General features: G+C 34.9%; 1 protein-coding gene across 5 annotated transcripts in view; it reads left to right on the top strand.

Moving 5' to 3' along the window:
- KCNIP4 (potassium voltage-gated channel interacting protein 4) overlaps window positions 1-12,471 on the top strand; it is a 384,367-nt gene that overhangs the window by 42,821 nt on the left and 329,075 nt on the right. For 2 of the 5 annotated variants that reach the window (XM_021554436.3, XM_021554441.3), the window contains exon 2: window positions 14-162. The exons of the other annotated variants lie outside the window; for them this stretch is intronic. In XM_021554436.3, coding sequence (XP_021410111.1) covers window positions 15-162 — 148 coding nt within the window. In that variant the 5' untranslated portion in view covers window position 14. The remainder of the gene's footprint in view (window positions 1-13; window positions 163-12,471) is intronic. 5 annotated transcript variants of the gene reach the window in all.

Below are 12,471 nucleotides of genomic sequence, written 5' to 3'. Positions count from 1 at the left end.
AGTTTTTGTTTAGGATGGAAGTGTTAGCCCCTGAGAAGAAAAAACATGAAGAGAATGAAGATTTGCAACAGTATCCTCAGAAGCCTGCAAGCTGTAAGAAAATGCTTAGGAATTGCTGCTTGATAAAGCGAATTTTTGCCTGGAAAAGTTTGAGCTCTAAAGGTACATTTTCTATTGAAAATTTTAGTGTAGGAGAATTTGTTGTCCTTCCAAGAATTCTGAATTTTTGATACAATGGTATTACTGAATTTAACATCAGTCAAGTTACAGGTACAAAAAGTCTCTGCTGTCTTGAGTCTATTGTGCAAGGAGATTAAAAGTGGTACAGCTTTGATTGAGGTGCTTTATCGTAATGTGATAAAAATAATTGTACTGCAGGAGTATTCATTTGCAGCACGTAAAAATACATGGTCTGCAGAAAAAAAAATCCTTAAGTCAGAAGATAAATGAGTAAATGTAAAATCCCAGCAATTAGATGTTTTAATTTATCAGGGCCCAATCCAAAATTCTGGTCTGATGAGTAAAACCTCCTTTAATTTTTGTCAGAGTATATTTGCATGGAAATTACATGATCAATCCCTTTGTCTTTGAGGAAACGAAGAAAGGTAACATTCTGTCACATTTATACATAATGATGTTATGTACTGTATTTATTAATAAATATTAAACGAAATGCTTCTTTTTTAAATTAGAAGTTGGCTCTGAAATATATCACCATTGAAAATTGAACTCTTTTATGACTAATAAATTAAACAGGAATTGCCCTGAAATGATGGCTAATCTGTTTCACATTATTTTCCTTCAGGAACATACAAACAGTTATGAATTTTATTCACCAGATTCCTCTTTTTACCATTGTAATTATACTTTACAATATTATGTAAAAACAGGAGAAGACACACTGCCCGAAATAATTCTTTTGCATTTTGGCATTGTTTTTCATTCCCTCATACACAGTTTATGACAGAAACAAACAAACAAACCCCAAACCATGTCCGCAGTATTTCCAATTTGTGTCAAACAGAATGAAAAGAAATGCATGACATTGCTTTGTCATGAAGAGCTAAGGCACCATAACCTGAGTGTGTGATATATTACTTTATTTACACATTTACTTTAAAGGTTATGCTCTAGTAGCTTAGTTACAGCTTTTAAAAACTATGTTCTGGTTAAGTACAACCTACCTCTGGTTTTAAACTGCACTGATCTCTGCATTGTCAAAGTAAATAAGTGCTTCATATGCCTTTTAATCTAAGCATAAACATTTAGCTATGCTCAGCCACTAATTTTTAAAGTTTAAATTCATTTTTTCAACAAATGGCTGCTTTAATCACATGCATAATATGGTTTGCTAAATACCATAATATAATATATATATATAATATATAATATATATATATACCATAATACCATAAATGTTTGATTTCCTATTACTGTATCAGGTTATGTCTATAATTTGTTGCACTTTTTATTTTTTTTTTCGTATTGCTACTGGTGCTAATGATGCAAGAAATGTTTTTCTGTAACTCGGAACACTCATCCTTCTGTTCACGTGAACTTTTAGGACTTTTTCCACTGGATTATTTATCACCAATCTCAGTAGCTTGAAGCAATCACCTTTCTAGAAAAGATTGGTGGATCTAAAACAGATTGCATTGAAGTTTATAGGTCTGATTCTTCAATACTTTTAAACTGGCTAATAATTTACAACTCCAAAGAGGGTCTGAAAACAGTGTAATAGGTGATGATAGAATTAAGGATTTATTTTATTTTTGTAAAGTGAATTAGCAGACAGATTAATCACTGTAAAATCGGGCTCAGTTTTACTCTGGCAGAGACAAAATCAGAATCTGACACGTATATAACTCAAAATGAAGCCATTAGTTTTGCTTTACTTAATTCCAAATGATAGAAAGCCCTATGGGTATTCCCATAGGGATACCTTTACAAGAAAATCTGAATATTTATCAGGACCAAGAAGACAGACATTCAGTACTGTGCTGTTGTCCAAGGTGACCTCACTGGCCAAACTGTGGGACTGCAATGATAGAGCATTCCTGGTACTCATGGCAGTGCTGTGGGAGCTGAGAGCATGTGGCTGCTTGCTCAATACCGACTGTTTTCTGTTGCAAGAATGAGAGTGGGTTTGCAAATGACATTGTGGTGGCTCATTCCCACTTAGATGTTCTTTTGCAGAAACTGGATTCCCCACTGGTTATCTTAATCTAAATTACACCGTTGAAGTGGTATAAAAATAGTCATTAGGCAGTTGAGGCTTGCAGTTTAGTATTTAGAAAAATAACAGAAATGTTTTGTTTGTATTTCTAAAAACTCATGATAGCTCTAAATACCAGATTATTTGGTAACTCATTGCCCTTCTAACAGTTTGCAGCTGGAAATACTGGACAGCAATGGATATTTGATCTCTCTTTTAAAACAGATACTCTTTCTCCTCTATAATTAATTTTCTATGTTTTAGTTTATTTGCATAATCTTGCAACTGAGTTTGTCAAGATGTTTTAGCTTCATAGAATTAATTATTCTTTCAGAAACAATTTCCTTTTATGAATTTGGAGCAGGAAAATAAATATTTGATTTACTGCAATGTTAGGATGATTTAACTCTATTTTCAGAATGGAAAATCTTCACTCTTATGATAAAATTTTCGAAAATTGTCACACTGGATGTCTTCCTGTGTCAAAATCTGGGAATAAGAATAATGTTCTTCATAAGTCCTAGAAATATAATTATACTCAACCCTTTTTGATGTAGGGCATAAACAGCATGGATGCAATGCACAAGTGCATCCACAAAAGGATGATCAAGAGAATGAAAAAAAAAAAAGCACTTTCTTGTATTTCAAAGAAAAGTAAATGGAGTAACATGGTTGTCAATGGGAAACATTTTTGTATTAAACCCAGAATTTTAATTAATGCTTAAGGCTTGGTAATTTGACTAATTCCATCAGACAGTAGTTTCAGAGAGCAGGTATCTTGTCACTGAGGCCAGAGGAACAGACTATGGCAGTGCCAGGAATGCATCAGTGTGAGCCTGATGCTGCAGTAAACTTGAGCTTAAGTTTAAAGGACACATTGAAAAACTTCCAATTTAAAATGCTTAATTTCAAAAATGGACAGCCCTGAAGTATCCTTTCACTAAATTGGCAGCCTTCTCAGCTAACCTAGGGCACTTATGAGTCTTTCATGATCATTTTATGCCATGCATGTGCATGCATGGATTTGCTGCAGATTTGTAAAATGCAAATGAGAGACAGGAAGAGGACAAGTTGTCTGTCATGAAAATAAATTTGGAGGCATTGTGCTTCTGACTCTGTATTTCATACTGCTAAAAATATTATGCATGATCAACTGTTTGTTTATGTTTTTACATTGTTTGTGTTTCCTCATATGACATATTTATGAGTTGAGGTATGAGTGCTTTAGGAATAATCCCAAACTGTCAATTGTTGTGTGTATTTTTCCCTGTCAAACAGTGCATTTGACAAAGTATATATGGAAAAATTAGCCAAAGTTATTTCAGAGCTAGTTAAAATTCTGCTCTGCCTAGGATACTTCATACTGTCTCAGACCTTAAATAGCTCAAAAAATTCCTGCTGAAGATTTTCAGTACCAGGGTTTTAAATATGGACTTTGTGTGAAGAGGGTAGTAGTTTGTCTTCTGTGGCCCATTTGCCTTTGCTTGTCCTATGCAAATAAGTTGACCACTGCTTTGAAATTAGACACATGTCATGGTCTCTCAAAGACCATGAAAAACCTTTTCCCTAGTTGTTAAAAATTAACAAAAATGCTTATGTTTATTCATATAGGTTAGGAGTCCTTTGGACTGAAATACTTTTCCAAGGTCTCCAAGCATTACCTGCTGTGTGCTTTTCTTTTAAACAGTGAAGTGATGAGGCACAGACAACATGTAAGGTAGAAAGTGATGACATTAGGATTACATACAGGATTTGCATTCCACTATCAAAGGCCTCAACTGCCCTAATTAGAAGGCATCATGACTCATGAAGCAGGATTTTTGTTCATAACTCGATTACTGTAGCAAAAACATCTTTTTTGTTTGCTTGTGCATGGAGTGATAGTTCCTGAAATCTGCCTGATCCTAATTAACCTTCCCTACATGAAAAATATGAAATAATGGTGTAGATAAAAGTGACAGAAAAAACAATAAATAATAAATATTCAGTGTCAGGAATACCATATACTCCTGACTTCATTCCCTTGTCCCAGTAGGTGCTCCTAACTAACAGTCCTCTCCTAAACCATGGCTGATATACAGTTCAGGTCTTAACTTGTCCAGTAATTGAATTTTTATGGCCTGACAGATGTGTCATTTTTTATTTCCTGTAATTTCAAACTACATCCTGTGGTTTTCATTTTTTTTTTTAGTTTTTTTTTCTCAGCTTTCTCATAGATGCTTTGAGCATTGTTTGGTTTCTCTTGAAGTCACAGATTTACATGAGAGGACCATTTTTTATGGGCACTAGGAAACATTTTTCCTATGTGCCTATGGAACTGCTGTTCACATGGCTTTGAAATTTTGAGTCTGAAAGCCTCTAAGAGAACAAAAGAGGTGGGAGAGGAAGAGGGATTGAAGTAGGGATTGAGAGAGAAGTTGTGGAGAGATTGAGGACTATGTCCCTTGCCAAACCCACTTCTCCTTTCCTGTCTAGGTACTCAGCATGTAAATAATTAGATCATAACCCTTTGCAATATTTCTTGAATGCTGAAAAAGGAGGCTTTGAAGTCTATATTAATGACTGAAAAGATTAACATATCTGAGATTTTATGCTCTGAACACACATAGAAATTAATTTAAAAATTGAACCTTTAATACTTTTAGGCAATACAATATTTTGTAAAAGCTACAAAGAGAAATTTGCTTGAAAATTCAAAACAAGTGATATTTAGCCCACTTCATCTATTTGAAATGTTTATTAAAATGTTTTAGAATTTGATTCTGCTGTTCTTAGTGTGCATGTTATTTTGAAGTAAATTTGCTACCCAGAACATAGACCCAGGAAAACTTAAAGGGCGAAAAGCTTATTCATTTTCTGTCTTTGAATGATATTTTTTCCCAATTAATAAACATTGCTCAATATTGCTTTGCATATTTCTTTAATTACAATGAAGTGTGAATTAGCACTGTTTTCTTATTTGACTCTAGTAAGTCAAGGTTTCATGTTGCCCTCCTTATACCTTCTGTTTCTCTGTGCAAATGATCCATTTTGTATTATTAAAGTTTTATCTTCTGAACAAATATTGAATACATTATATATACATATTTTTCAACTCAATGAACTGGATGGAAAATGTGAATGTAATCCATTTAAATGTAAAAGTTTTGATAAGTGGACATTTTTATTTATTTCAATTTTTTTTTCTGTGAAACTAATATAGGATTATATTCTTAGCTAAATAATTCTTCACTTAGAATAAATATGTGGTTGTATATATTTACTGAATATGAAAAATCTGTTTTAAAAATGCTAAGATAAGAAAAAGGATGAGGGCTAATAATCTATTTTTTAATTTTTTTTTTTTTTTGCTTTACTCTAAAGCCTGTTCACCCATTATAATCTCAGACAAAGGGGTTTGTATTAACTTACCTGGCAAAAAGGGGCACCTTGTAGTTTCTTCCCTTCTTGCCAAATGCTAACTCTGAAAGGCACATCATGGCAGTAAAATTAAAGGCTCTCCCTGGTGAACGTAATTTTCTTTTAAATTTGTATCACAGAGATCTAATCTGAGTAAGACTTCTAATACTCTCTTCAGGGCAGCAGTAGGAGTTAATGTCACAAATTAACAGGAAGGTATACTATTTAGGAATTTTTGCTATCTTTCAGAGCATTAAAATGGGAATTGAAAAAACATTGATTCTCACAATTTAGAATCATTCCAGATTAATGTTTTGGAAAAAGATTTTACGGTGTAGGTGTGTAGAGACTTGTTAAACTGAGCATTGCATGTAGCTAATGAAAATGGGAGGCTCTGACATATACTTTTGTATGTATAAAATTATGTCACATCATTTTTGGATTGAGATAGTTTAAGAGTAATTCTCCTTTATTTTTTTATAAGAAACATCCCATGAACATGTATTTTATGAAGCTTTTTATTCTTCTTCAAGTTTTAAAATTATTAATTGGAAGCCACAATCATAAAAAAATATTGTAGCTTTGCTCTGTACTTATAACATTTTTAAACATTTACAAACTTTAAAATAAAGTGTCTGAACTCTTGCAATAGCTACTAGTTTACAGTCTATGGAGAAGTCATACTTTCATCTTTAGAGCCCTTGAAAATGTTGTTAGTACCTGTAAAAGTATTATCCATAACTAAGTTTTTAAAGATACTTGATACAAAGATAGCAAGTTGCAAAGTGCAGATTATGAATTCAGCTCTCGGAGTAAATGTGCCTGTTATGTAAGGAGAATGATATTCCATGGAAATCAGATTTCCTCAGGGTTTGCCATTCAAAGGGTAAAACATGCTCCAAAACTAACCCTTGAGAAATGAGGCTCAGAAAAATGTGGGTGTATCACTCCATGGAGTTTCTGCTTTATGCTTCCCTGGATATATAAACATTACACAACAAGGTCTGTCTCTCCATTTCTCTTGGAAGTTTGTTTCCTTCATGTCAGAATGGATTTTTATGGTCTCCTGCAATTGTCACCTTTCTAATTCCAGCATTGCTGTTGTCAGGAGGGAGAGGACGCTGGAAGATGAAGCCTTAACTCATGGCAGGTTGCTGCCTAAAACTCTGTATTTGCAGAGCAGTACATCGAACTCATGAGTTTTTGCTCTTAGTGTATCTTCCTACTGACCAGTATTAGCATGAAGCTGTTTGCATAAGCGTCCTAAGAATGCAGAATTTTAAACTAGCTCTAATTAAGGGCTGTGAACAGCCATTTAATTTTTATTAGTCATTGCAAATGTGTGTTTTCATATAAAAAGCATGAGAAACCATCAAGGCTGGAACCTTTCCAGGAATGTCATTCTGGACTCTGCATAGTGAAATATAAATCTTTTGTTTTTCAGATCATTAATCCTACTTACCAATGATCAACTTATTGTTCAGCAGTTTAACCTATTTAAACACAAGCTTCCTCAGTTTGGCTGAAGAATGTAAGGAATAGCTGATCAACTACTTTTTAATCAGCTAGTTATACGAGAAATATAATTATCTTTAATTCTTGTTTCTCTAGTAAAATTGGAGTTACTAGTTGAATATTATGCAGATATTTGAAAACTATTCATTGCACTACAATATAGAAATTATATTCTCTGAAGATGAAAACTAGCTGTGAAATTCTGATCTCTCAATTGGATAACCTGATGTCTAATTTTGTTTCCCCATATTGTCCTTCGGGAAGGTCAGTGTCCCATTTTTAAAAAGAAAAAAAAGAGAAGTGTTGCTAATTTATTGAAAATCAGTTCCCTAAAAATCAAGTTCTAGCAATCTAGCAAGGTTTGTAATGCAATAAATGGTAGAGATTCTCTACTTTTGGAAACTTAAATATATCCTGTAAGAAACCAGTATATATTCCTATTAAGTCTCTGTACTTACAGTATCTTTGATTTTTACCATGTCTGCCAACTGCTAATCTTTTATTTAAAAACATTTTATCAATCCAAAACTAATAGGCCAAAGGAGCATATTGAATTAAGTGGAAGGACTTTTATATTCATGGCATACTTAGAAAATGGAATAAATCTTTAAATATCTTGCCACTTTCCATCTGGGCATTATTCCAGCAATTAAAATGACTAAATATACTGATAGTATTCCAGATTAAATGAGAGATCTGAATGTTTTTTTATAAATGGCTTATAAAGAACTTAATTTGTTGTGGCGGTTGGCGAGATCTGCGTTTTGTTTACTGAGTTTACTGGGTATTAGTGCAGTATAACACAACTGCATTTGCAAGTGTCTGTCCCTGGAAAAAAATTTTATGGCTGGAAGGAGCATTTCTATTGCAGATCAAGGTAGATTCTTAAAAGAGCTATGCAAAACCAGGGTTTTTTTGTTTTGTTTTTATCATGCTGAATCATTATGACTGGATAACTTTTTGCAAAAGATCAAAATAAAAGGAAAACCAGCATATCTCAGAAGTGAAAAGTTAGGGCAGAAGAAACGAGGGGAAAACAGTAGGAAATGACAAAATTGCATGTTGCTTTGTTTGCTCCTGCTATCCCTCCCCCCGTTTAATTTAAATTTTTGCTTCCATGGGAGTCTGCAGTGCAGTCTTGGTACTTCCAGCACACAACAGTTCTGGTAGGATAGATGTGTCCTTCTTTCAGCCCAAAAGGAGTAACTGGGAGGATATGGGGATTTTCATTCTTGCAGTAGGGCTGTCCTGCTGGCACCTCCCTGTTATTTCTCCCAGTAGCATTATCTGTTTGGCAAGGAGATGCATTCTCAGTTATTCTTAAACTTTCTTACTCATCCTTTCTGTGTGCAAGAAACTAATGAAAAGTCAATAAGGAGGTGAAGTTTTTCACCAAGCCATCTAAATATTTAGTGGTCTCAATGACAGTATTGGTCATATATGGCAACAGTGCTACTGAATTTTCCAGATCACCCCAGGCAAATGCCAGCAAGCCTATACTGTGTAGGGAAGCAGGAGTCATACTTGGCTTCACATGTCACAGAAAATGGTGCAAGAAATGCTGAGCTACTTCTGTGCTTTTTGCACTGTTCTCTGCAATCCGCTATGTTTGAGGCCAGCTTGATTTGTTATACAGGGTGGGAAAAGGAAAATTATAATAGATGAAAAAGTTGAAAAATTTTATTACCTGTAATACTGAAAGTAATTTTCTAAAGAATCATGTAATTTGTGTTATCTTTGGTCTTTTAAAAGCAAGATACTTGAGAGTGTTGGGCTTATCATTCTCAGCAGTAAAGAAAACATATTTCTGACAATAAGAGAACTCAAGGTCTAGGGCAATAGCGAGGTGAAACTGGTTTCATCACCTCCTGCTGGCCTAAGCATGTGTATAAGTTCAAGTAGTCTTGAATGTAACAGCAAGAATAATTATATAAAATAATAATAATCTTGCTAGCAAGAATACGTTGTAGTTAAACCTCTGTCAGCTCACATCCCAAGATCCTCTGAATATAATTAGCGTCACTGCATCTGACTTCCTTGTTATACTTATTGTATATATATATATATTTAAAGGCATAAAAATACTACAGCTTTTGACTGTAGCATCTATCAGTTGAGCTGTTATAAATTTCTCTATGTTTATCTTTGAACGTTTGTGTTTATATTTGCTGGTTGGGAGGTAAAACTTTTTCACTGAAGATGATTCAGTTGACAAGAACTACCCTTTCCAAGCTGTGATAGTTTCACTGCTTAAACTAAATCCTTTCATTCATACCACTTCTGATGAAACTGAGATGAAAACTGACCGTGAGAAAAATCAAACCTAGATGGAGTAGGTGAATCATCACAATATATCTTTACAGTAACATAAAATCCACTCTTGTGTTTCTGATTCTCTGCTGGGAGAAAACACAGAAGTTACTCCATCTCCTTCTAGTTTAAATTATATGAGGACATAGTAACTTACTGCAGCTATCTTTTTCTCTCTTTGCTAGCTGTAAATTTATCTGAAACCAAAAACCCTCTCCTTTGACTACAAAAACAGTGAATCCCATAGCTGTTGAGCGAGCAAATTAGAAAATAGTTAACAAAACACGATACAAAAAAGAAAATAAGTCCATATGGTTAGTTTATGCTGAAGAACCATGATTTCTTCTCCCACAGAGCCCCTGTGTCATAGAATCATAGAACATGCTGAGTTGGAAGGGGCCCATCAAGATCATCGAGTCCAAGTCCTGGCCCTGTGCAGGACACCCCAAGAATCACACACTGTGTGCCCAACAGTGTTCAAACACCTGAACTCTGCCAGGTTTTGTGCTGTGACACCTTCCCTGAGGAGCCTCCTCCAGTGCCCAAACACCCTCTGGGTGAAGAGCCTTTCCCTCATGTCTAACCTAAACCTCTCCTGATGTGATGTGAAAGGAGTCAGTTATGACAAATTTTAGGTACACTCTGTGTTTCTTGTTTTCCAAATGAATCCTTGGGGTTTGGCTTGCAGAATATTGAACGCTCACACCGTTACTAACTAGGCTTTGAACATACGAAAGGCTGTGTATTAGGCATTGTGAAAATGAGCTTCCATGAGTTTCCTGCCAAGTGCCCAAATTAGTCTATACCTTTGATCTTAATCTTGCTGTGCCTCTGTTCTGCATAAAGTAAGTATAATAATAACCTCTCATCGCACAAGGATATTTTGAATATAAATGTAGTAATGTTTGTGAAGCACTCAGACACTGCAGTGAGGAACATCAGAGAGAAGTCTGTTTTCAGTTCAGATTTTCAATAATGTTTGATAAGTAAGTTATGGGGGCACAAAATGAGGAGAGTGTGAAGTTCTGCATTTGTTAAATAGCTAATATCCATGAATTAAATTATCAAAAGAAGCTCCTGTTCAAACTAAAGCACGTCATCATGTCATTAAAAGGTTGCACCACAGTGCATATGTAGAAAGGGGCTGAACTAATGCTGTTAGGATTTATGATCATGGTACAGTACACCGAGTATCTCATCCTTTTGATGTATACTTCCTGTGTAATTAATATATACACCAGAATTTCTGCAAGGGAAGTATTCATAATGTAAAACTCAGATCTTTGCTTGTAGTACAGCTTAAAAGCAGGGGTAATGTGATTGATCTAAGCATCAATCCCTATTACAAGGGATGAGGGGTACAGAAGGATGTACATCTTTCCCTTAATTCTGTGATGATAAATTTTAGCTTGCTGGAATGAATGAGAATCTTGCCATTAAATCTCATTGCAAAAGTAATTTCATTCAATTGCTTTATATAAATAACCCTATTCTGGTAAGTTAAATCTTTATGTAGGAAAACAAAATATCACCCAACTTTTAGCTTTGTAAAATTACCTTTTTAATGCAAATAATATTTGTTTAAAAGGAACATTTTCTGGAAAAAGCATTATTTTTTTAGTTGATTCTGTACTTTTTGAATAACAAATAGTAACAAAATAATACTTCATTTTTGCTAGCAATGTTTGGCATCTCATTTTGAATATGGTGTCAGTACTTATTTAATTTATAACCTCATTTTAACTATTTCTTTACTTCATTTTATATGCTTCAAACTGTAAAATCTCCAAATCTCAAGAAAAGAACACAAAATTTTAGAATTTTTATTACCAAAATCAAATCACAGAAATGGGGAAAAAGACCCAGTATAAATTTATTTTTATAATTCAGCTACAATTGAATCTATATTAAAACTAATCAGTATACTATAATTGAAGAGATATTTTTGGACCAATGTACCAGCTGGTATCACAGATGGTACAGATGGCAAAAAGCTCTTTAATGAGACAAAGATAATGTGTTGGCACAAAGAAAGTTGAGTATATGAACTTGTGATTTTTCTTTCTCATTATAAAATGTCTAAGCAGTGTAATTTTAATTGACACACAATTGATACATTTGTATTCCACAAATTGGGTAAATACTAGGATTAATACTTTGCAGTCAATGACAGCAGTATGACCTTAGGTTGTTCTGGAAAATCTCTTATGCCATGGTAGTTGATCTCTTCTCTTATGCCGTAGTAGTAACAAATTATTAAACATGGCAGTTTGAAAGAAAGAATTGCACAGCAAGTTTAATATTATTGATATTATTAATTGAGTAAAAAATAATATCAAAGCAAGTTTGATATTATTTAGCCTACCTGATGGGTTTAATGGATAAATTTATGGAAAGGTCTGAATCCCTCACAAAGGTTTTATTCCATGAGCTTTCATATTAGAACAGATGTGGCAAGAAGTATTGGTGTGGTATTGGCACAAGTGGTATTGGCAGTGAAGAGTCTTGTCCTGTTGCTTGGCAGCACTGAGCAGAGCCTGGCTCCATCCTCCTGCCACCCTCCCTCCAGGTACTGACAGACATTGATGAGCTCCCCTCTCATTTGTGTCTTCTTGAGGCTGAACAGGCCCAGCTCCCTCAGCCTGTCCTTGTAACAGAGATGCTCCAGTTCCTTCATCATTTTCATACCTCTATTTTGGACCTGTTGGAACAGGAGCTCCATGTCTCTCTTGTACTGAGGAGCCCAGAACTGGACACAAAACTCCAGATGAGCTTCACTAGACTGAGCAGAGGGGCAGGATCACCTCCCTCATCCTGCTGTCAAAGCTCTCCTAACGCACCCCAGGGTACCACTGGCCCTCTTGGCCACAAGGGCACTGCTGGCTCAGGTCCTTCTCTGCAGAGCTGCTTTTCTGTGCTGGTGCCTGCACTTATTCCTCCCCTGGTTCAGGATCCTGCATTTGCTTTTTTTGAACTTTAGATGGTCCCTTCCTGCCTTCTCTCCAACCTGCCCAGGTCCTCCTGAAGGGTTG

Source organism: Lonchura striata, chromosome 4 (assembly GCF_046129695.1).
Source record: "Lonchura striata isolate bLonStr1 chromosome 4, bLonStr1.mat, whole genome shotgun sequence".
NCBI lineage: Eukaryota > Metazoa > Chordata > Aves > Passeriformes > Estrildidae > Lonchura > Lonchura striata.
The sequence above is the reverse complement of the archived record's forward strand: the minus strand, read 5'-3'. Positions and strand labels throughout refer to the sequence as shown.